This window comes from Tursiops truncatus, chromosome 12, assembly GCF_011762595.2.
Source record: "Tursiops truncatus isolate mTurTru1 chromosome 12, mTurTru1.mat.Y, whole genome shotgun sequence".
Lineage (NCBI taxonomy): Eukaryota > Metazoa > Chordata > Mammalia > Artiodactyla > Delphinidae > Tursiops > Tursiops truncatus.
The window spans coordinates 89,197,323-89,221,908 of record NC_047045.1 but is presented as its reverse complement, the minus strand read 5'-3'; the positions used below and the strand labels follow the sequence as shown (position 1 = coordinate 89,221,908).

Genomic DNA, 24,586 nt, shown 5'->3' with positions numbered 1-24,586 from the left:
TTGAAACCTGAAAAAAAATCAGATTTATAAAATCCAACTAATTAGTACTTTAAAAAAGGACACTTTATCTCAGACGAAAACAGCGTCCCTGCCGTGCTGTGTTCCTCCACGGGATCACACACACATTGCTGCTGCAGAAATTCCCACAGCACAGATCAGGCAGGAGCCTTCCTGAAACCCAGTCCCCCAGAAGCTCTACCAGTTCAAGGGAGCAGCGAAGCGGGCGACTCCCGGCCTGGTACCAAGGGGCGCGAGGCACAAGAAGGACCCACCGCACCACAGCTGCAGGGGTGGGTGGGCGCCCGGGGCAGGGTGCCCCAAGCCTCGTTCCCCCCAAGGCTCTGCTCCCCCTTGTGCCGCCACCGCAGGCCCTGCAAGAGGCTCAGCCGCCACTGTCCCGGCACAGCCCTCCTCCAGCACAGGCTACGGCAGCCCACGGAGAGCTACTGGGGTTGTGATGCTGACACTATTTGCTTCATAATTTAGCTTCCTTTCATCTACATAATGTCTTAGATTGAAAGCTGTATCAAGGAAGAGCTGTGAGCATAAGGAATCTAAGGTGTGTCTGCACGAATTTAAATCACATTAGAAGAACAACAAATCAGCACAGAAATCACTTTTTTCCTTTTAGGGAGTACGTGTGACTCGCATTTGAAGATGAGGACACCGGGGCCACAAAGTAGGAGGAGGCCAGGCAGAGTCAGGACCAGACCCTGCTGTCGCCACGGTAACCTCGTGGGAGTCGTCTGCTACCTAAGAGGCCTGGGTTAGAGCCCCAAGGCCTTTCCAGCTCTAGAACTTTAACTACAGGTCCAAATGAAAAACAGAAGCAAAGAAGTCAGTCATGTTTTCTCATTAGTAACAGACTAATCATTTATATTTGGCATAAACCACACACTTGCATCACAGATCACCGTTACGACACGAAGAGAGATGGCAAACCCGACCAGACCATCTGTACAGCTGCAGGCTTCCCTGTGGACCTTGTGGAGAGTGCCGAGGAACAGAGCACGTGGAATGCGGCCCTGGTGCCCGGCTCCTGGATGGGTCATAGCTTTTCCCTGGTTCTTGCATGTGTCTCCTTTAATGATGAGGTCTGGCTAATTCCTAGGAGCAAAATGCTCACCACAAACCAGTCATTTCCACTCACCCGTAGAAAACTCTAACTCCTGACAAAATGGCCTTTCTGACAAATTTAAACAAGGAATCAAAACCTAAAAGCTGTACCATGGACACATCAATGCATTTTACAAGGATCCTTGTATGTCAGAGGCCTGGGCCCACCACTGTGAGAAAGTAACTTTCTGTGAAATCGTGTTTTTAACTCAAGGACAGCTGTATGAAGACACGAGTGTGCACTGGGCTGTGTGAAAATGAAGCAGGAGCTGTAACCACGCGCTCTGGACAGACAGCGAGGCCTCTGCTGTGCGGCCGACCAGAGGCCTCCTGCAGTGTGGCCGAGTTCTCCACTCCCTATTCTCTCCCACGAGCGTCTCTGCATTTACATTCACTGTTAGGACGATACTTGTATTCGGGGTGAAGCTGCAGTGATGCTTCTGGGCGACACGTCGCAGGTGGTTTTCCGTGAGTGTCTTCAGTTCTGCCTTGTCTTCCTGGCTCCCTTCTCTACCCGCTGCCTGTGAAATGCACAAGGGGAACGGAGTTTAAAACACACACCACGTCCCATGTACGTCTTGGACTGGGTGCCAGTAACGTGTGAAACACAGTGTATTTTATGATGTGTCTTGACTGTAGGTAAGCCAGAGGCACTATGTTCAATGTCCAAGTTTTAAAACAATTCTCTCTCCAATGGTGACACGGTTCTGTCCCACCCAGCAGGCAGGCGTTGGCTGGACTGCCTGGAACACAAGTGGCTGCGTGAGTCTCCGTGGCAACCGCATCTTCTGAGCCAGCCCGCTCTCCCTGCCAGGACAGGACAGCTTCCTAAGCTGGAGGGCCTGGGGTGAGCAGGAAAGGAGGGGTGTGTCAGCTGCAGTTCCCTCCACAGGAAGCATCACACCTGAGGCCGTGTGTGTCTGCATGGGTGCTGTGCTGCCTGGATGTGGAGGAGGGTCTAGGAGAAGCTGAGGGACCCCCTGCCCCTGCGGTGCCCCCTCACTGAGTGTGGCCTTGGAGGCCCACAACGGGTCTCCTGATCTGACGCCACCAACCATGTGCTTCTTCCATGTGACCCCTGCTGTCCTCAGGGCTCAACATCATCCTTTCTTTGTGGGTCGCTCCTGCCTCGGAGATGCTGGAAGGTGCCAGCCCCTCTCCTCTGAGACGCTCCTCCCCGCGACCCAGGGCACCTGCCCCCAACCCCTCCTGCACCCTCAGGCAGCTCTCCCTCAACCTCCCCTTTCTCCGTGGTCTGTGGGTGCTGGTGCCCCAGGGGCTATTCCTAGTTCTCTACAGATGTGCTCGCCGTGTGCGCCTGCATCCGTGTGCGTGTGCGGCGTCGGCGTCTCAAGGGCAACACACCCACAGGTCACTGCTGTTCTCCCCATGCTTCCAAGTCAACGCTACTGAGATCTGAACCCAACACAAGGCAGAAACCTGGAGGTTACTCCAAGGCCCCTCACCCTGTTTCCAAAGGTCATGCAGAGCTTCAGATGTTCTCAACTACGTCATCCCTTCTGTGCCTCCAGAAGAAACTGGAGGTCTCTGCTCTAAGGAACCCGAGGCAACAGAGCGAAGGATTCCAGTGTCAGGGCTTCCACAAGGGTCCCATGACTGAGAAGATGGCGGTAGAAGCCCCGCCAGGCACAGACTTCCAATCCCCTTTCTAATGCCTGACTCTTCAACAAGAGCGGACTCAAGAATCACCTGGCATCTGAGGAAAAAAAAACTAAAGTAAAAACAGAGACCAAAACAAACATACAGAAAAAGAAACTTGGAAGGACAGTCTATGAAGGAAGAGAAACAAAATAAAACGAACTTACGGGTGTAATTAATCTCAGATGTGAGAGAAAACGTGCAGTCTTGACACAAAGAAGAAAGTGTGATAAAAATTAAGTATGTTGAGCTCTCAGAATTTAAAAACAGCACAATTAAAAAATTAACAGAAAGGATGGAAAATAAAGTTTAGGAAATTTCCCACAAAGTAGAGTAAAAAGACAAAAAGATATTAGGAGGAAAATGTAAGATAATTATAGGACTCAGAATACAGTGTCTAACCTCTGAGACAAATAATCGAGAGCAGAGAAAATGAAAGGAGGAAATCATCACAGAATCACTTGAGAAAAGTTTCCGAACCTGGAAGATGTGAATTGGCTTCATGTCACCGTCCATTCGGCAGGTGGGCCACGCTGGAGATGGACTGGCTTCCCCCACCGCCCTGAGCAGGGGCTCCTTGGAAGCTCTTGCTGGTGGTCAGGTGTGTGCCAAGAAGCTGGACTGGGTGCTGGACCTCCCTGACTTGGGGCCCATCAGGATGGCCAGGCCTAAGGCCTTTCCTTAGAAGCTCACCCACACCGGCCTCCTTAGAGAGTGAAGGACACACCTTCCTCACCACAGGCCAGAGACAGACCCAGTGTGTAGAGGTTGTAAATTAAACAAAGAAGCCATCAGACTGACTTGGCTCAAGGCCTTAGCAGCCTAAGTAAGCAAACCCTCAAATGCCTTGAAATCAAGGAACCCAAACCTAAGGACAACCCACCACAAGCAGCCAGAGAGGCTACGAGCTTCAGCCGGCCAGCAGCCTCGGGCCTTGCTTCGCCTCCTCCCGGCTCTTACTGGTGACGCCTCCAAACAGATTCTGCTTTGGTGCGGCCCAATTTGAATTGACTTTTTTCCTCAAATAAACTCTTAAAAATTTAATATGCTTTAGTTTGTCTTTTAACAAAGTGAACGAGAGTTAAGTCAGCAAAGAAAAGACATGGAAAGTTGAAGCAAATGCGGCAAAATCTTGATAATGAAGAATCTGGAATGTCCATTCTGAAGCTGAAGCTTCCATTACTGCAGGACAGTGGAAAGAACGGCACGCGCTAATCAGAGCATAAAGGTGGATTAGAAGAGGGAGGTGCAGAGGTGAGGGCAGGCTGCGGGCACGGAGGGAAAGGAGGAGGACGCAACCGAGTAACTCACGAAGGAGGCAAACGCCTTCAGACCCAGCTTCCTTCCTCTGCAAACCTCGGAGATGGAAACAAAACCTCAACGACGCGTGAGTGGTACTTTAGAAGCTTGACAGCGGCCTCCACAACAAAGCTAAAGGTCAGAGATGAACGGATGCCGTCACACTGCTGTCTGCTGAGGCCAGTTTTAGCTGCCAGACACGTCTCCCTATTTCTTTGTATGCCTTGTGATTTTCTGCTGAAAACTGGACACTTAAAGCGTATACTGTGGTAATCCTGGAGATCTGATCCTCCTCGTCTCCTGGCGTTTGCTGTTTGTTGTTGCCGCCTCTGTGCTGGGGACCAGCCTGAGGGGGACACGTGAGGCCTGCTCATGTCTTTTCTGAGCCTGCACCCTTCCCTGGCCATGTGTGGTGGCTTTCTAAATTCCCCTGTATATATGCTTGCTTTCGAATGTCCTAACCCTTTAATGTCTGGCTTCCAGAAGAGCACAAAGGGAAAAAAAAGGAAACAAAAGCTCCACAGGGGTTGCTCCTCTAAATACTGTGGGGTTGAGACAGTGGCGGCCAGCGCCTGTCCCTCAGCAATCAAGAAGCCTGATGTGTGGCCCAGGACCTCACTGCCCATCCTGGCTCCAGCAAGCTGCACTAGGAACGAGGACACGGCTGTCTGCCGAGGGCTGGAGGATGGGCAGCCAAAGGGGATGGATGGAAATGAATCACAACTAACCAGCCATGCCTTCCCCTGGAAGCTGCAGGCCTTCAGACTCCAGAGTTCCACAACAGCTCCTTCACACAGTTTCTGCCAGTACAACTGCTGTCCAGGCAGATGGGTCCTGGAGCCTCCTACTGCAGCATCGTCCCTGACATCACTCTCCTGCCATGAATTTTTGAATGTAGTATTTTTATTATTATTTCTAAAAGTAATTTTGATTTTGATTTCCTCAGTAAAAGTTCAGAATAGTAGATTAATTTCCAAGTGGGAAGATTTCTGCTTTTTGTCCTTCTGTTGTTGATTTCTTAAGTTATTTTCTTGTGGACAGAAAATATGTCTTATGTGATTTCTGCTTTTCACTAAATTGGTTGAGATTTACTTTGGAACCTGTAATACCCAGTTAGACTTTTTAACTGTCCATTTATTTTTGAAAATAATATAAATAAAGAGGGCGTATATTGTTCTGTATATTTCTATTACAGTAAACTTGTTAATGAAGTTATTCAAATGTATATCATACTTTTGTCCACCTGATCTGTATCTCTGAGACAGAGATGTATTAAATATACTCTTATTGGGTCTGTTTCTCCTTGTATGTTGCTTATAATTTTGATTTATGTCAGGTGCATAAAGGGTATGACAGATTTTCCTCTATCATCTTTCTTCCCCCCTTTCTTTCTTTCCTCTAGAGTGTACCCCTACATTTTACAAACATACGCAAACTTACACTTTTCTAAAAACTGCTAGATTTATTCAAAACCTATTCTCTCTCTAAGCAAGATAAAAAATTTAGTCTGCCTTTACTTTTCACCTTTTTTGTAAAAAAATAAATAAATTTATTTACTTGTTTATTTATTTATTTTTGGCTGTGTTGGGTCTTCGTTGCTGGGCGTGGGCTTTCTCTAGCTGTGGCGAGCAGAGGCTACTCTTCATTGTGGAGCAGGGGCTACTCTTTGTTGCGGAGCGTGGGCTTCTCATTGTAGTGGCTTCTCTTGTTGCGGAGCACAGGCTCTAGGTGCATGGGCTTCAGTAGTTGTGACACACAGGCTCAGTAGTTGTGGCTCCCGGGCTCTAGCGTGTAGGCTCAGTAGTTGTGGCGCACGGGCTCAGCTGTTCCGCGGCATGTGGGAATCTTCCCAGACCAGGGCTTGAACCCATGTTCCCTGTGTTGGCAGGCTGATTCTTAACCACTGCACCACCAGGGAAGTCACTGCTTTTCATCTTATGCCCCAGAAACACTCATAACTTTCCTTATAATACTCGGATATTTTCGTCTCCAATTGTTTTTGCTTACTCATTTTTTACAGTTAATAATTATACAGCAATAACTATACATTTCACTGATTTCTCTGTTCAACACTTTCCTATATCCCACGCATTCCTGTTAGCTGAAGTGCTCATTTTGCTAGAGCATACCCACTTTCTTCTGGAAAAGATCCGTTGGTCAACATTTTACACTTCCTAAAAGTGTATTAATGTTTTGCTCTGATGCTACAATGCTAATTTGGCTGACTATAGGAGTCTGGGCTCAAAATTATTTTTCTCCAAAGGAAAGCAAAGAAATGATGTGACTGCTGGAGAGAAAGCAGATTACAAAGGGTTTTTGCAAAATGGGAGGAATAACCAGGGGATGTAGCTGATGCTTCAGGAGCCGGGCGGTGGGGGGAGGCTGTGGTGGAGCAATGCCACTGACCAGGTGATGGGGACTTGAGAGCACAGCTGAAGAGACTCATGGGTAGTTCATCCACAGGAGGAGACGAAAAAGTAGATATTCCCTCTGTTATTCTGGATTTGTCTATTTCTCCTGGCATTTGCTTATACAATTTAGATTTGATAATGCGTTGATGCTTGAAAGAGGGCAAATGTGGCTGTAGGAATGTACAGAAAGCAGCGTTGTCAGCTGTGACTGAGGTTGGGGAGAGTGCTGGAAAACTAAGCAGGGAGGAGAGGTGAAACGTGTGGCCGGTGGGACAGAGTGGAGGCTGGCTTCCCTGAGGCCGGCGAGCTGAGTGTTAAGGTGGGGCTGGTAAGGGTGACTGGGGGTTGTTCTCTAGCCACAACACAAATGCAAAGGATTGGATTTAACCGAAGTTTGCAGCTTTACCACAAAACATAGTAAAATGAGAGAGGCAAAGCAGTCAAGAATAGATACAAGAAAGTCACTTTCATTACTGATCATGGAAGGTAAACAGGGAGGGGATACAGCAGCGAAGGAATGTGAGGACCAATGAAGGGGGCTGGACAAGTGGACTGGGGTCCTGATCTGACCAAAGGATCACCCAGATCTAGAGGCAGGAAGCTGTGTGGCTGGACAGTAGGTGTTTAAAACTGAACTTATTTTTTTAGTGACCACAGAGGGGACCCAGAGCAGACTTCTCTCCTTCCCTTGAACTCTACGAGGCACTGGAACTTTGTACCACCAGAGGCCTCTTGTGCCTGTCTGCCTCCCCAGAGAGTCCAGATAAATTGGGGAGACTGGTTCAAGATGGCGGAATAGAAGGACGTGCCCTCACTCCCTCTTGCGAGAGCACCGAATCACAACTAACTGCTGAACAATCATCGACAGGAAGACACTGGAATTCACCAAAAAAGATACCCCACATCCAAAGACAAAGGAGAAGCCGCAATGAGACAATAGGAGGGGCGCAATCACAATAAAATCAAATCCCATAACTGCTGGGTGGGTGACAGACACTGGAGAACACTTACACCACAGAAGTCCACCCACTGGAGTGAAGGTTCTGAGCCCCACATCAGGCTCCCCAACCTGGGGGTCCGGCAACGGGAGGAGGAATTCCTAGAAAATCAGACTTTGAAGGCTAGTGGGATTTGACTGCAGGACTTCGACAGGAATGGGGGAAACAGAGACCCCACTCATGGAGGGCACACACAAAGTAGTGTGCACATCAGGACCCAGGGGAAGGAGCAGTGATCCTATAGGAGACTGAACCAGACCTACCTGCTGGTGTTGGAGGGTCTCCTGCAGAGGCGGGGGGTGGCTGTGGCTCACCATGGGAACAAGGACACTGGCAACAGAAGTTCTGGGAAGTACTCCTTGGCGTGAGCCCTCCCAGAGTCGCCATTAGCCCCACCAAAGAGCCAGGTAGGCTCCAGTGTTGGGTCAGCTCAGGCCAAACAACCAACAGGGAGGGAACCCAGCCCCACACATCAGCAGACAAGCAGATTAAAGTTTTACTGAGCTCTGCCCACCAGAGCTACACCAAGCTCTACCCACCACCAGTCCCTCCCATCAGGAAACATGGAAAAAAAGATCTATTTCCAAAGCTGGGAAATAAGGTTGTAGGTCCTACAAGACTGAATGAAAAGTGACTAGACATGCAGATGTCCTTAAGAAGGACCAGCAGGAAGTGGTGAGGATATTTCAAACGTAAGAGATATACATGTATTAAAATAGCGGGAGACTATATCCCTTTTTGGTAAATACCAGATGGGATTCAAACACAAGACAAAGTCAGGAGCTATGCACACAGAGCTGTCGGTCAGGGTGAAGCATCAGGTGCAAAGTTACAAACTGAACTGTGATTCGTTTAGGGTGTATTTTGTTTTTAATGACGTCAACTGAAGGACACGTCTCATGAGCGCTGGTGAGCATGTCTGAGAGTGCTGGGGTTCTCCCGAGTCGTGGTTGTGGCCCAGAAGGGGACTTGGGAGTCACAGCAGCTCCAGGCCAAAGGGAGACAGCTGCTAATGAGGGGCCTGTCTTCTAACCCCTAATCTAGATTTTCTTCTATTATCAAAACCTCAGGGGTTGAGTTCAGAACAATCTGGGGCTTACTATTTCAATTTTTGGATTATCTGAAAATTCCTCCATGAAAAGAATTTCTCTGAACTTGGATTCATGTAAGATATTTTTTAACAACAAGAGCCCTGCAGGGCTCACAGACAAAGAGCAACAAATGTGCCACTCATTAGTGGCATCATAAATTAGGCTTCCTGTCTGGTGCCTGACGTCTGCTGAGAACCCGGTGTGTCTTCACATGCGCAGGCTCTGGGCTTGAGCCTAACAAGTGCAGAATGAAAAGGATGACACGACAGAAGCAGAGCCACGAGTCTCATGCTGTGTCAAGACTACGCAGTTACCTCTCCCACCAGGAAGGTGAGAAGGAAGCTGGTGCCTCTTTCGCTATACAAACACTACTGAGGACCAACAGAAGATATGGTTGGAAACTTTACTTTAGGTTAGAATTTATAATTAGAAAACAATTCCTGGAAAATGACATAGCTAGTAGACATCATGTCTTCAAAGACAAGATCATTTGGGAAACATCCTCACTATCTAGTGTTAAAGTTAGAAAAAGTGGGATATAATGAGATTCCCACTCATTAAAAGAAACCAACCATACCCACATCACAGATGAAGACACTGGAATGAAAATGTTAACAATGACCGTTTGGGGCCATGGAATCAGGTAGAATGTCTAAAAATAAGCCAACAAAGGTGTTTCTTATATGATACGAGGGAGAAGACTGACAAGGATGTTTGTCCTCTTTACGTGATGCTGGGTCTAGAAGCCACAGGTCAGCCCCTCCTCAGAGAAGACAGGCACTGTCTGATTACTTCACTCTGAAGGAGGGTGCTGGGTTTCATGGCCAGACTCTGCATCTTTTTCTGTGCACACTTTTTCTGAAGGAGGCAAACTCATCTTGAAACCAAGTTAACTTAGCTCCTTGTTGGGAGGTTTTAACATCTGAATTCTTTTAAAGTTTGGCACTTGACATGAAAGATGTATGTTATAAAGACAGATATTGTACTTCAACCTTTGATAAAACTGATTTGTTCTGAAGATATAAGTGGTGGACTTACCCAGAAGATGATTAATATCTTCTCCATTGGTCAGGGTCATACTGTCTACTTCCTGCACCAAATAAATATGAAACAAAAATTCAGAATCAAATTTCTCTAAAATTCAAACAGAAAAAATGGCACATTTCTAAGTATGTATAAAAACAACACCTGAGTTATACTTGGGGCCAGAACTTTATTCTCTTTTCCGTTTTGGCCACCATAATTATTCCATTAAAGTAGGAAGCAATTAATTAAGAGGCAGCCCTGTGAGTGCAAGGAAGCAGCGTCAAGCCTGCTCCCCTCAACTCCAGTTCCAACCGTCTGCGCTGCGCCTGCGCAGCCGCTGCTGTCAGTGAAGTCTGGAAATGGCCCTTCACGTGGAGACGGCTCACGGCACACTCCGCTGATGCGGAAAAGCGCGAGTGTGGTTCCCTCCGCAGCAGAGCCCAGGGCTTCCTTGCCCCTGCGCATGGGGCTGCTGCCCACCTTCCGCCGTGCTCGCGGATGATGGGCAGGCTCGTCACCCACACCCCCAGGAGGGTAGCAGGAGGCCACAGCAGTGGCCAGAATGAGGTTTCCAGGCCCCACCCTTGTTACCACAGATGATCGGGGGCAGCTTTACAACAGCCCAGGCCTCCTACAGAATTACCACAGAGAAGTGAAAATCTGAAGAAATCACAGGCAAATCTGTGGCTACTGACTGTGGAATTTAACACATCGTTTCTCACCAACAGCATGCAGGAGGTCAAACCATTCTCACTGTAGCTGCCGGCTAGCATTCTCAAGGTTCCGCAAGCTTTGATGCTCACCCCCTTAGTGAGGGGAGGTTCACACCTCTGCTGGTCCAGGGTCCCCACCCCTAGTTCACTGGATCTCAGCCCAGAAAGGTCTCACAGGCTTGTGATTCTCACCTCTCTCGGCCGGCCAGGCCCAAATGGAACGGCTCGCCTCTCATCAGGCCAGGGGGCGGCCGTGGGAAATCTCCCAACTTCTGGGCAGTAACTGAATACTCTCATTTTGAGGCATTCTTAGTTTTTCACCAATAGGAAGAATTTTGCCTGTTAACTCTGCCCTGGAAATAGTGACAACCTTCTGCTTGGACTACCTTAGTATCTCCAAAAAATACTAAAACAGGAGTTCAAAAGTAGACAATACCCAGCAAAAAATGTGCTGGCCAAGTGAAGGTGACGTAATTCAATCACAGCATAAAACTGAAAAAGTGGATTACCTAACCTGAAAAACATATTCCTGTCCCAATAAAAGACTTTATGCATACAAATGTGTGTGTGTGTGTGTGTGTGCGTACGAAACACACACTATATGAAAACATCTGCAACTAGGAGACATGCGTGCACTGCAGTAACATTTTCTGAGCACTCTCCACGTCAGGCAACATGCAAGTGCTCACACCCCGGCTGTTCACGTGTGTCCTGTCGGAACTCCCACCACCTACTCCTCGATTCCGAAGCCTGACGCCAACTCCGCGCTCACCACCCCAACTTGCCTCTGGCCTGCGGCCCCCAGAGGAAGCTTTTCAGCCCCAGCCCTGTGGCACTAGCACCCCTTGACTTTGGTGTGGCTACTGCGGCCCCGACAGAGCAGGGGTTTCCTTCAAAGACCCCTTATCAGACGTATGTGCTGGGTCTACAGGGAAAACGCCCCGGAGGCACCGGCACCAGCTCGGGAACCACCGACACCTGAAAGAGGAGTCGCAGCTGCACCTCTGGCCTCATTCCCTGAGTCAACGGTTCCTTAAGTCCACGTATCGACCTGGGTCCTGTGACCTGCACTTGAGGTTTGGTAGTGAGACCTGTGGGGCCCAGAGCTCAGGTCTCTGGCAGAGGAGGAAGAAGGGAAGAGACAGCACATTTCCCCGGGGGCCTCTGCTCTGCCAACGTGCCCGAAGCCCGAGACCAGGTGGGAAGACTCAGCAGACACGCACAGGCCTTGCTGGCATGCGTCCTCGACCCCTCTCATCAGCCCAAGGTGGTGGCAACACCTGGCCTTGTGCCCCTGCAGGTGACAACCTTTCACCCTCCTTCCCCCAGACCCAACCACTTCCTTGAATCATTCCTCCCAGCACCTTAAAGCCCGCCAGACCAACGAGGAGCCCCTCGTTCTCCAGTCACCAGCTGCCTGCCAGTGCTCTGGTCCAGTCCCACTGGGACGCTGCCGCCCCCAGCCTCCCAGAGGCCCTCAGCGTCCGGGTGTCCCCGTCCTTCTGCACTGACCTGCTTACTCTCAGGCTTGCGTCCGTCCACTGCTCTCTTCACCAACACCACTCAGCCTGACCTCAACCTCCACAGGGCCCAGTCCACACATGTAGGATACGTGAACGCGGGCAGCACCTGGGCCTCTGCACGGCCAGCAGGGCTCCTGTCACTCCCCAGGGGGCCAGCTGTCAAGTCACGTGGGGTCTCAAGAGGAAGATTCCTCCCCAGCAGGGAACCAGGGCTGATGGTGAGCGTCTACGCTTCCGCCCTAAGGAAAGTCACTCTGTTTTTCTAATTTGCACGAGGAGAAATTGCCAGACACTACTCCTGTCTGCCAACAGAATTTGAAGAAACTTCTTTGTTTACTGTAGATCCAAGGAAAACTGTTTCTCCTTCAATGTTAACATGCTCCTGATGCCATCACAAGGAAGTAAGGACGAAGCCAACATTCACGACCTTTTCTCCTTGGCCCTTGGCCGGCAACCAGAGGAAACTTTGACCAGGTTGAGGGCAATGTCCTGGAGAGGACTTGGTGTTTAAGCAATGGCTTCTGGTCCTGTGGTCAAGTGATGGCTGAACTCATACAGGCCAAGCCTGCACAGTCAAGCTTTGCTTTGTTTCCTTCCTTTATTTTATTTTTAAAAACAGCTTTAACTGAGGTATAGTTGACTTTGTTTGCTTTTTAATAGAAAAACAACTCTAATAAACTAATAACTCTAATAAAACAGGTCAACGTGAAAATATTAAGGGAAACACTAGAGCTAACAGCAGGAGAGGAACAAGGTCTCAGAAAGGACAGCGTAGGGGCCACCAGAGGCCAGGTCCACGGGTGCCTTCCCTCCAGCCCTCAGCACAGCCTGCAGGAAGAGCCCGGCCCCAGGTCAGACGTCAGGGAACAGCCCCAGAGGATCTGTGATTTGCTCAGGCCAGGCCTCTGGCAGGTGGTGGACCCAGGTTTCGAGACAGCTTCTGCCTGTCTGGACCCAAGTGAAGTAAGAAAAGAAAGTCTGTAGCGTGTACTATTCTACAGGCTTCAAATTCAAGGGCGCACCAGGCCCAACGCCACCCGGCGTGGGGCAACACGAGGCCTGCACCCGATGGTGCGTCCCAAGGACACAGGTCTGCCTCTTACGCACTCTGCAGGGCCACTGTCCCAGCGTGAAAAAGCAGCAGCAAAGGACCTCGGGGCTCAGAGCCAGAAGGACACTAGGGGTACCTGGGCCGGACACCCAGTGATGAGGCCCAGGGGTGGTGCAGGAGCTGTTCGAGGTGACACGCCCTCTAGAGGATGGCCTGGTGCTGGCCAAGTGCTCCCCCGCAGGCGCCCGAGGTCACAGCCTCTCCCACCCGGTGCCCGTCTCAACCTGCAGCCTCCCACCCTGGCTCTCCTGACCCGAGGCCCAGCAGGAAGGAGAGGGCACAGGCCTGAGCCAAAGGGGCGAGGGAAGGTGGCCGTTCACAGAACATCAGGCCCCGATGGGGAGCGCAGGGTGGTGGGGGGAAGGGAGACGGCTGGAGAGACACTGGCAGGGGCCTGTCTCCTGGCTTTGGGAGCGGACTCTGGAGGGAGGGCTGACCCTGGCCATGCCGGGCCAGGCAGCTAAAGATGGCCCTCAGCTCCCCCGCCCTCTGCGCTCTGCTGGGGGCCTGACTCCAGGGGGACCAGCATCGCACTCGTATCTGGAGTGGGGGATCCGGGCCCCCACCCGGCTCCAAGCCCACCACACAAGGCCTCGAGGCCCCAGGGCCAGCACCGAGACCCAAACCCAGTCAGAACCGCACGACGTTTCCTCCCGGCTCCGCACTGAAGGCCGCGGGCTCTGGGCATGTGGATGACAGTCTGCTGCCTGACGGCCGCCCCTCCTGGCATCGCCCTGCTCAGGACACCAAGGGCGTCTTGTGTGGCCCTCGCGAGGGGAGAGCACGGCCGGGTAAGGGCCGCCCCTGCTCCTCCGCGGCTGTGGCCCCCTGTGCACGGCTTTGCCCCTCTCCTCGGACCCCTCGTGTAACCCAGTGGGGGCGGGGGGAGGGGAGCCCCGCCTTTTTCCCTCCAGGCCTCCGCATATCTGTCCAGGGTCCTCCTTCTCTCAGAAATACCTTCCCCCTGGTTCCCCTGAGGAAGGCCCATCGTTCTCAAGAGTCAGAAGCTGAAATTCTGCCTGTTTCCAAGCAGTCCCACTGCCCAGCTAGAGGGGGATGGGGCTGACGGATGAGTGCCATCGGCAGCATGTCCCTGTGCACGACGCAGGTGTGACGGATGGACAGCCCCCCAGCCCAGTGTCTGAGGGGCTGCGCCCTCGGCCATGAGTCCACAGCACTGCTATCACCTTCGGATTCCAGGGCGTACACAGACCTGCCTATGGTTTTCCGGGTGCCCTGTCTGCAACTGAGTCAACCTCAGCACCTTCTCGCTGTGAAGTCATGGAAAGGAGGTATTTTCCCTGCTCAGTGACACGGCACTACGTGATCGTTCAGATGACTTAGCTGGCCCTGGGCGGAAGTAACCCCGTCCCAACAGTGGACCAGGGACTCCAAGAAGATGGAACTTTACTCACTTTGTTCAACCAGCCCACCTGGAAGCTTCAAGTGACAGAGGGTGGCGTCATTTGTGAGGGCAGAGACTGCAGGTGAAGTAAGCTCAAAGGAACAGCTGCAGCAACTGTGAGTCTAACTCTGGGAAGCTTTCCTCTCCCCACAGGGATGGGCATTTCCGGAACAGTCATAATAAACTCTGGCCTCACGGAACCGACCAACAGACTCCTAACATTAGGTAAGTGCAGATTCTACCAAGAACCAGTGGGAAGAACTCAGCCCCCCACAGGCCACCGCGGGACGAGCAGTCCACACACAGCCTGGCTCGGAGTCCACGTGGCCACAACGTACTAAATTCATCTTTATGCGTTCAAACCAGGTATCTGTATTACACACATAAGAAGCAAAGGATTCATCTTACTTCCCAGATCACACTGTTAAGGCTCTTACGTATAAAACCAAGTCATAGGGCTTCCCTGGTGGCGCAGTGGTTGAGAGTCCGCCTGCCGATGCAGGGGACACGGGTTTGTGCCCCGGTCCGGGAAGATCCCACATGCCGTGGAGCGGCTGGGCCCGTGAGCCATGGCCGCTGAGCGTGCGCGTCCGGAGCCTGTGCTCCGCAACAGGAGAGGCCACAGCAGTGAGAGGCCCGCGTACCACAAGAAAAAAAAAAGTCATAGAACATAAGAAAATGTGTTTGTCTTCTTATTAGAAGGGTGTATGTATATGTAGCCTTTACAAGAGTCTTCCTTTGAGTAAATTACAAAAAACTGGGTCTTGAACAGATGAATAAATTGACAGAAAATGAATAAAGCGGTGAGCAGAGGCAGGCTAGCACGAGCACGGCAGTTACGCCTCCACTTCACTAGGCAAAGCAATCAGATCTATCAGTACATTTATCTGTTTATTTACCTGTAAACATACAACATATTTCCAAAACAGCTGCGAGGCAGTCTCCGGAACACTGCCGCCACCCCGCCTGCCTCTTACCTGGCCCCTGGTCCCTCCAGTGCTGTCCTTGGCCAGACCGGCTGTACCCAGAGCTCATCCTGTGGTCGCTGGATCCCTGTCGGCCCCTCTGCCCTGTGGGGACACGTGATCAGCACGTCAGCAGCTACCAGACGCAGAACTCCAAATGGCAGTCGTGTTTAAGAGTAGAGCAAGACGACCCTGGGCTGGCAGCTCCCAAACTTCTAACGTCCTTACCACCACAGGGAAAGCCCCTGAAAAATGCAGATGCTGGGGCCACGGCACCGCGGCCGGGTTGGCTCAGGGCTGCACTTAAACCTGTTCCCAGGAGAGTCTGTGGGGGGGACGAGCAGGCTATCCTGTCAGGTCCCTCAAAGCAGGGCAGTAAGTTCTCCTTTCTGCCTCCTCGGGCAGCTGCCCTGGGCAGCGGCCACAGGCCCAGGCCCACACTGCTGGCCACCAGCACGCGGGGCTCTGGGACATGGTGGGCCTGACCAGGCCACCCTCTCCTCCCAATTCCCCACAAACTTCATCGGCACGCAATCGGCTCACTCTGAATTCTTCTAAATTCCTAAACCCTGACGCTTTCTTCTGTCTGTCTCTACTAGAATTCAGTACTAGCAAGTCTAAGTACATATTTAAATGTGATTCTAAACACTACCTTGGTACCTCACACTATTCCATAAAGAAAGGAGGCCAAGCCTGCCCGGCACCAGCCACAGGGGCGAACCAGCGCTCTGAGGACACGGGCAGGCGGCTCCGCACTGGCTCAGCCCCAGGCCCCTGCCCTCCACGCACACTGTTGCCAGCTGAGGGCGGGGAGCGGCCTGAAAGGCACCGGCAAGTGTCAACGGCACCAGCTCGTCCCGGGAGGAGGAGACAGCGGCTGCGTGCAGGTGACCGAAGGACGCTGGGCTGGGGCCAAGGGGCTGGGCTCTGCCACTGAGAACCTGTGCGGTGTTGGCGAGCCACCGGCGCCCAGGGGAGTGAACCACAGAATATCAGGCTGTATTTGTGAAGAAAATGATGACATCGAGGAGAGAAAAAAGGAGCAGTTTCCAAATCACGTAAATTGACTCATGATTATCTGCTGAAACCGTTTCTTCCATAATCTGGAGTAACTCGACAGGATCACCCAGGTCTGCCATCTTACGGACACTTCACCAGAAAGAGATCACAGAGTTTCCTGTCTGTATTAGGAGTGACCGTACTGCAGCATTAACCTCTGTGAAACCACAGGCTGCCTTAGGGCTTTCAAGAAAACTTGTCACATGTACAGCCCTCTTAAGCCTGAGCGTCAGACTCTGAAATGCAGAAAGAGGTTCAGGCATCCAAATCCCAGTGACTGCTGCAGCTGACAAAGCCTGCACCCTGCCATCTGCACGTCTGCAGCCAGCCTGTCACTGCTCTGCTAACCATCTCACTAGTGACAGGAATCCTGGTGCGGTGCTCACAGGGCAGACGGCCTGAGTGACATGCTGCCAACAGATGTGGGGAACAGGGGACACAGAGAGAACGCTGCCTCTTTCTTCTGCAAGGAATAAACTTTTGCTCTGGGGTCTCAAACGCCGCCTATCTCCAGGCAGCTGGAGAAAGGTAAAGGATGGAGAGGGGGCGAGGCCAGGCGGGACTCTGTCACCATTAGGAGTGGGGAGGGGCCGGAAGCCCCTTTACACAGCACTGACCGGCAGCAGCTGGACGCGACCTGAGGCCTCACCGACCTCACGGCACAAAGTCTCTCGGAGCGAAACGTGCAGGGCTGGTGTAAGCAGAAGTCAAGACGGTCTGGGGGAGTAGGAATTTGGGGTAATTCTCTATTCCATCAAGAAAAAATGGGGCTGCTACAGTTACAGGTATAGATCCTACCCAAACGAGGACATGAGAACGTGATTAAAAATGAACTCAACACAATGAGCTACTGAACAAGATGTCCGACTTCACTGATAAACAAAGAAGCACCCAATCAAGGAGACAGGCTTTTTCATCTATCAAATTAGTCAGAAAAACAAACTTTTAAGTGGTGTCAAGAATGCATGAAACAGGAACTCTTAACCCCTCTGGTGAAGGTGTGAAGTGACCGTGTGTTTTTAGAAAACAAGTTGGCAACATTTATCTAAAATCCAATTATGTTTGGATCTATAATTCTGTGAACAACGGAACTCTATCCTAAGGAAACAACACACAGAAAAGCATCAAGTATAACGAGAAAAAACGGAAGCTTGAGGTGGGGGGCTACGACGCAAAGGCAGTGCGTGTGGTGGTGGGGCTTCTGTTTAAGGGGAGCCTGACCACCGTGACCACGATCACGCTGGAAGTCAAGTGCCGAGGAGAACAGAGCACACAAGCATGCAGAGTATAATCATAATGAGACGAAAACACAGGAAAACATCTGTCATCATCTGTTACCTTCAGGAGACAGAATTAAAGGTTATTTGGGTTTCATTTTTAATTATTTTCTTTATATTCTAAGTGTTTTCTCATGTACTTTTATCATGAGAAAAAATAAGTCCAAACCTCTGTCAAATAAAGGCCCACCAGCCCAGCGGCGTGTGTACTTCAGGGCCTCCTGGAAAGGAGGCTGAGCCCCAGAGGAGGGTCCTTAACTCTCAGCACATGAACCCTTTGAAAACTCCCTCCTACGGGGACCAGAACTTAAACCGCTCAGCAGCACACTATCATCTTAATTTTGTTTCTTCTTCCAATTTTATCAGCCTCTCCTTGCAGCTGCACGTGGCAGTGGGGCCCCTCCCGGGACCGAGAGGCTGGGACCCACCTGAGTGGTGTGAACGCCAGTGCCGCCTGCTGACGATGGGTCTGTTCTCCTTCATGCAGGCCTTGCACACGACTGACTTCAGGGCATGGAATCTGGTGAGCCAGGACCTCTGCAAACACACCAGATGGGGCGGAGCAGTGTCAGACACAGGCAGGCACTCGGGAGACGCAACTACGTGAGTGAAACTACACAGTATACTGTGCCCAAGGACACTGCAGCGGTGTGGGCGAGCACGGCTGCAGTTTCCCTTCCACACTGCAACTCAGCAAGATGTTCTTAGAAACTGATCTTCTCCTGCATGCCCTGGAATGGCGACAGTGGCAGCTACACCTTCTCTGTCCCCTGTAGGTTATACAAGCATTTCCAAAAGGGCCTTCAAGTTCTACTGTGACATCTATGGCCCTAACACACAATCATACCTAAAACATCCATGCCGGTAGTGTGTTATCACCTCAGTTCCTCTTGGTTGTAAGACAGTAAGTGGAAAGAGCAAGGCCACAGACAACAAATTAACATGTGCCCTTCCCTTCCAGCCTCATCTGTACTATTGAATATTCGATCCTATCTGCCCTAACTTGTTTTAAAGCAGTGAGTGTGAACCTGTAATCATTTTGTACTTGGTCAAGACATTAGGAAGGAAAGGAGGGAGGGGTCCGTGATGGGTGATGTGCAGGCCATGAGCCCGGCCTACTGTTACCTTTCACTGATTCGGTACCAAGGCCACACTTACAGGACATTTTTGTCAGGACTCTGCTTTTGTTGACTGCATAACCGTGGCTGCTTCTAAATTCTGAACACTTACATCCCTACGACGCCCTGGACTGTGTCTGTGTGTGAAGCAGCACTACCGGCACATCAGTCAGTAATGTTTTCCATCTGATGTGAAGGCGTGGAGCGCTGACCTGTCATAGACAGTCAGCTCTCGCTGATCACAGGGTCCTGTGGGTATTAACACACGTTCCAAATGAGCTTGGCCGGGGCCCGACTTGGAAATCTTCCAGGAACCGTGTAGCAGTTGTACTTACAAAGCCAGAACAGCAGCCAATGACCCCAACTAAACTGTCAGCCTTCAGGGAATATTTTCAAGTAACAAATCATCACCGCTCCTATTGAATTAGTCTGATGTCTGCAGAGGCAGCTCTGCAGGGAACGTGCATTCTTAACTCAAAAAGGGGAAAAGCAGCGAAAGCACTCGAAAATTCAAAATGTGTGAGACTGGGCAGGACGCTGCTCGCCCGCCTCCTCACAGGTTCTGGCAGAAGCTTCAGCGACGCTGACCCTGAGGCCTGAGGCACAACCACAGCGGAGGAGACCACCGGCACCAGCAGCCTCACGGACTTCTGGGTCAATTTCAAAGCCTGGGATCTGCGGCTCCTCAGAGCGGACTGCTGGGGTCTGTTCCTAAAGTAAAATGACCGTGAGGACAGAAGGTGCTGCGGACCCTTTTGACCTCCAGCCGAGGACTCTGAGTTTTCGTGATGCATTTGAGCAACTGATTTCAAACCTGCTTTTTCTAAGCGTAAAGAAAACTGTGAACTCACGTGTTGCTCCACAAGCGCCTCTGCTGTGTACCCTCTCTCAGACTGCAGGTACTTCTGATGAAACAGCTTCCCGTCGAACAAATTCCAGGGCATGAAGTCCGACGTTTTCCAGGGGAAGCCGCAGGCACTGTTGACCAGCACCAGGGTGGTGAGGCCGCGGACCAGGAGCGTACCCAGCTGCACAGCCCTGGGGTCGACGTGGTCGAGCTGTGGAGACAAGACGCACAGAGAAGGTGAGGAGGCAGCCGCCACTCGGGCAGAGAACCAGAGGTGCTGCGCCCTCGGGGTGCGACGTGCTCCGCACACAGAGACACCCTTGGAGCTGCAAAGGCCAAAGCTCTGACCTGCCGGGAAAGTGACAGGATTGCAGCCTCGGGCCTACTGGGAAACTTTCTTTAAAAGCAAAGGCAAAAAAAAAAAAAAAAAAGCAAAGGCAAAGAAAGAGAAGCCAAGACAGGGTCATTTTAGACACTGATGAGTCATCGCATTTTTAAAAATCACACTGAGTTCTGTGAACATTATTAGATATGTTTTACACGAATGTCTATCATTTAAGAATAAAATGGCTTATTACTGCATAGGGTTGATAGTCTGTTACTTCTTACAAATTAAGGTCACACCCATACAAAATATTTATTCTGCTGTCAAACCTCCTTCCTGTTCTTGGACACAGCAGGGGCTCCGTTTGGTGAGAACCTGCAGAGACGCCCTTCGCCTTCAATCGCTCGTGTTCCTGGAATTTGTGGCCTGTGCTGACCACACACAGTGAACTGACAGGCAGCAACTGTCCACGGGGTTTTGTTAACAAGGCAAGTTCAACTCAGTCTGTCGGCATCGGGTGGATCTGTGTTGCTCAAAGTAAACAGCAGCGATTTTAAATGTCATTATGTATCTCACATAGTTTACAAAATTGAAGTAAACCAGGAAAAGGGACAGATGTTCATGCCCTTTTTAAGTCAGGTCTCACCTCCCTTATTGAGAGAAGCGTGGTCGTGACCCTCAGGTCTCTCTGCCCGCGCCCTCACCAGGCTATCTGCCCCTTGCTGTCATCAGCACCTTCCACCGTCTCCCTGATTTCAGTCGTCGAGCCCTCACCCTGTGCACCCACGCACACGGGGTACTGTCTGTCTAGAGCCGCACTGTCCACACCAGCAGCTGGGGCCCTGGGTGAGGTTTGAATTTAAGTGCAGTAAGATCAAATGCTCCATTTCTCAGAGGCACCACCCCACTCGGGGGCCTGAGTGGCAGTGTCAGTCAGCACCTTCCCGCCTGCCCACCGCTGGACCTTCTCCACCTCCCGCATTCCCCTTTGCAAAGCGCCCAGCCCCGAGGCTGCACTGCAGGCCGCACGGGTCGGGGCAGGTCTCAGCCCCAGGTCAGGGCACCCACCATGGCTGCTCAAGGTCAGGTGAACTGACGCAGAGGCTGCGTATTTTCTGAGTATTGGGGGCAGTTCTCTCATGAAGCACATTTTCCAGTAATGGAGTCAGTTTCTGCTCATCTCTTTGACACCTGTCTGTCTGTCTTAAAGTAAAGTTTAAATGAAGTATACCACTCTGCAAAGCACAGATCCTATGTGCGCCACTTGAATTCTCAAACAAACCAGGCAACCAACACCTGGGCCACAAAGCAAATGTCACCAGGACCACAGAAGCCCCCCTGCCCCTCCCTGCCACACCCACTGTCCCCAGAGGTAGCGCTAACCGACTCCTCAAAGCAGGAACGGGCTTGCTCGCCAGTGAGCTGACGGAACCGGCTCCGGAAGTGAAGTGCACACACGGGCTCCGGCTTCCCTGGGCTGACGTTGCTGGGGTCTCCCCAGGCCATTCACCCCTCCGGGCTGTCACACGCCACTGCCTGCAGGGCTGACTGGGGATGCTGAGCCTATGAACCACGCTGCGGACAACGGGCATCTTTAAACAGTGAGCCTGTTTCCAGCCCAGGAGCGCATCCTGTCAGCAATGCTTTATGGTTGCCAGTGTGGAGACCTGGCCCAGCTGTTGATTTTTCCTAAGTACTTCATATTTTTTCTTTGATGTTAGTGTAAACACAAAAAATGCGGGGGCTATTTTTACTTGTTGTTGTTTCTGTAGAATATACCTGGATTGTGTATGTTGACTCTGCACCAGCCCCTGTTAAATTTGCTTAGTAATTCTAATGGTTGCCCTGTAGATCTGGATTTTCCATATACACAATCACGCCACCTGTCAATAATGACAGTTTTATTCTTTTCTTCCAGTGTAAGGGAAGTGGTGGAAGAAGGCACCCCTGACTCACTCCCACCAGAGTGGAAAAACGTCCACTGTTTTACCATCAGGTCTGATTTCTGTTGTAGATACTCTTTGTTGGATTAAGGAAATTCCCTTCCAGTCCTGGTCTGCCGAGACTTTTTACGACAAACAGGTACTGAATTCAACCGAATACTTTCTCTGCATCATGCGTGGTACTAACGAAGTGAATCACACCGGTTTTCAAATGTTAAACCAAGTCTGTATTCCAAAAATAAACAGTTGGTTGTGTTGAAAGAGCAGAAGATTTCCACAGGTTGCAGAATCAAAATCTGCGGGTATCTTCCAGCAACAGAGAAAGTCACATAGCAACTCTTCTTCTTCCCCAAAGAACTGGAATTTAGGGAACAAGTCAGTGTGGCAGAAGGCTGACCCTGAATCCAGACTCGGAGTCGCTGGTGAGCACGGACTAATTCCATGTGGCTAAGGTATGGCCTTACCAATAAAAGTCATAAATAAAAGCGGCCGTATTTTGGAAACAGGATTCAAGGTGCTTTGCAATGAAGACAAGGAGGAGCCGAGCCCTGAGCACTTCCTGCTGAGGTGATGGAGCATCTAATGCGGACACAGAAACCAGAAAGACCAGTTCTAACGCTGCAAAGCCTCACAGTCAATATTTTAACAGTAAACAGCTCAACTGTGTGGTGTTTATACGCTAAGGTATTAGCAGTTATGTATACATGGAGGCCAAAACCCCCTAGTCAGCCGATGCTCCCTTTCAGGCATTGCTTCACCAGAGCGACTGTCCTAAAACCAGGTGGAAATCCAGACACAGCAAGGAGAGCACTGCAGACTCGTTACCACTCACCAGAAAACAAAGCAAAGGCAAACTCTGAGCTCCTCTGGTCTGAAAGGCCGGTTGGACTCAGGAGGTTCTGCACCTAAGTTCTCTGTGGCTACAGGCAGGCACAACTGTACAACACAAGCCCAAGGAGGCCGCCTGAACCTTGCGGGGCAGGCGCACGAGGGGCTGGTCCGGCTTTTCCTAACAGCCGGCTGCTCCTCAGCCCTCCTGAGTCACACAGGGGTCCCGCGGCTTCCAGGAGAGCTTGTTAAAGATGGCTCCTGAGGGCAGAGACCACCGAAAATGGGGCCGTCTGCTGAGACCCTCCCCTGGAGGCTTCTCATGTTGCACTGAGTAACTTACCTGTGACCCCCAGACTCTCCGTGTCCAACAGGGGTGGCCCAGGGCTCGAATCCAATACTAACAGTCCCCCGGAGCCTAGCAGCTTCCCAACTTTACCTTCCGACCCTCCCATCTCTGTCCAGCACTCCCTCCTGCCGTGAATCAAGACATGATGCTGCTCAGGGGCAGGAGGCCGCCTGAGGCAGCGGGGCCGGTGGCTGGCACCTACACATCACCCACACAACCACGGGCCAGGTACCAGAGTCAGCTCCAACCCCCAGGACGGGGAGAGACGCGAGCCAATAGGCAGGAGACAGGGAGTCAAGCACGTGACTCGTGATGACTGTGTCGGGGGAGAAGACGGGAACCACAGGAGCAGGGCTCTGCGTCTGTACGGAGGATGCCGACACTACCTGGTAGGCCCTGGAGAGCCACTCATCTGTAAGTGGAGGATAACACGAGTGCATCTGTCTGACGCACAGATAAGCCTGTGAGAACACAGCAGGGGTAAGCGTGTCAGGTGGGTCACTGCAGGAGGGCTGTCCACACAGTGGGTACTTTCAAAACAGCTGCTGGATTTACATGTAAATAAGTGACGTGTGAAGGCTGTGTGGGGAAGCCTACCACCTTCTGATCCTACCTTAGAGGGAAAAAGAAATCAGAGGCAGGGCACCGTTTAACGAGGCACCAGCAGCAGTGCACCCAGAAAGCTCTTCTTTCTCGCGAACACAGGGTCACCACGAGACGACAGGTGCTGCCCCGAGGGTAACACTGAGGCCTGCGCGGGCAGTCGTTACACGGCTCCTGCCCTCAGCAAGCGAGATGAAAATTCCATTTCTCCTGTACACGTTCTTATCCAATGTCGTTTTTACGCCACATCTTTAATCCAGGCAAAAGTAAACTGTGTTGAGATGCACTCCTAGAATTTAAATGGACACTTGCAAGGAACAAAAGCGGAAGAGAGTAAAATGAAATAAGTGAGAAACTGTCAAGGGCCGCCTGTCATAGCATTGGGCCAGCTGCAGCACCCTGTAACATCACTAAAATACCCACAATACCCTGTGGAACAACTGCAGGTTTTCTGAACTCACCACACATAGAAACAAAATCTCCACCTGGCCAAAGTCAGTGGCTTTCTCGGGCGTGCTGGGTCCGGCAGCACTGACAGGCCTGCCAACCATAACCTTCTGATCTGCAGCCCCCGCACGTGCAGGGCATGAGGAGACAGCCTCTGAACACACTCCTAACTTCCAACTCCATCCTGACCTACACCTAAGGTTCAGAATGGATGACCACAGGTAACAAACAGGAAAAACAATTCCTGCTAGAGTGCTTTGTGGCTCACAGAAAGGACCCAAGAACAGAGGAAAGAAGAGAACATGCAGCTTGGTCTGAAGTCAAGTTTTCCTTCACGAAAAACTATGTGACAGAGGAAATACCTATGGGAGCAGCACAGCCCACATACGGCTGGCAGGATGAAGCCTGCTATTCCCACAGTGTTACCACCCGCAATGTCCACTCCAGACCGCCTCCTTGGTCCTGACCCCTCT

General features: G+C 51.2%; 1 protein-coding gene across 18 annotated transcripts in view; it reads right to left on the bottom strand.

The window, feature by feature from the left end:
• FAM120B (family with sequence similarity 120 member B) overlaps positions 1 to 24,586 on the bottom strand; it is a 106,465-nt gene that overhangs the window by 34,572 nt on the left and 47,307 nt on the right. For 9 of the 18 annotated variants that reach the window (XM_073789849.1, XM_073789857.1, XM_073789858.1 and 6 more), the window contains 5 exons: positions 19,623 to 19,829; positions 18,082 to 18,190; positions 15,330 to 15,422; positions 9,613 to 9,664; positions 848 to 6,655 (listed from right to left, as the gene is read on the bottom strand). In XM_073789849.1, coding sequence (XP_073645950.1) covers positions 9,624 to 9,664; positions 15,330 to 15,422; positions 18,082 to 18,190; positions 19,623 to 19,829 — 450 coding nt within the window. In that variant the 3' untranslated portion in view covers positions 848 to 6,655; positions 9,613 to 9,623. Of the gene's footprint in view, positions 1 to 847; positions 6,656 to 9,612; positions 9,665 to 15,329; positions 15,423 to 18,081; positions 18,191 to 19,622; positions 19,830 to 24,586 lie in introns of those variants that run through there. The other 9 variants (XM_073789854.1, XM_073789855.1, XR_012324997.1 and 6 more) reach the window with 8 other exon arrangements.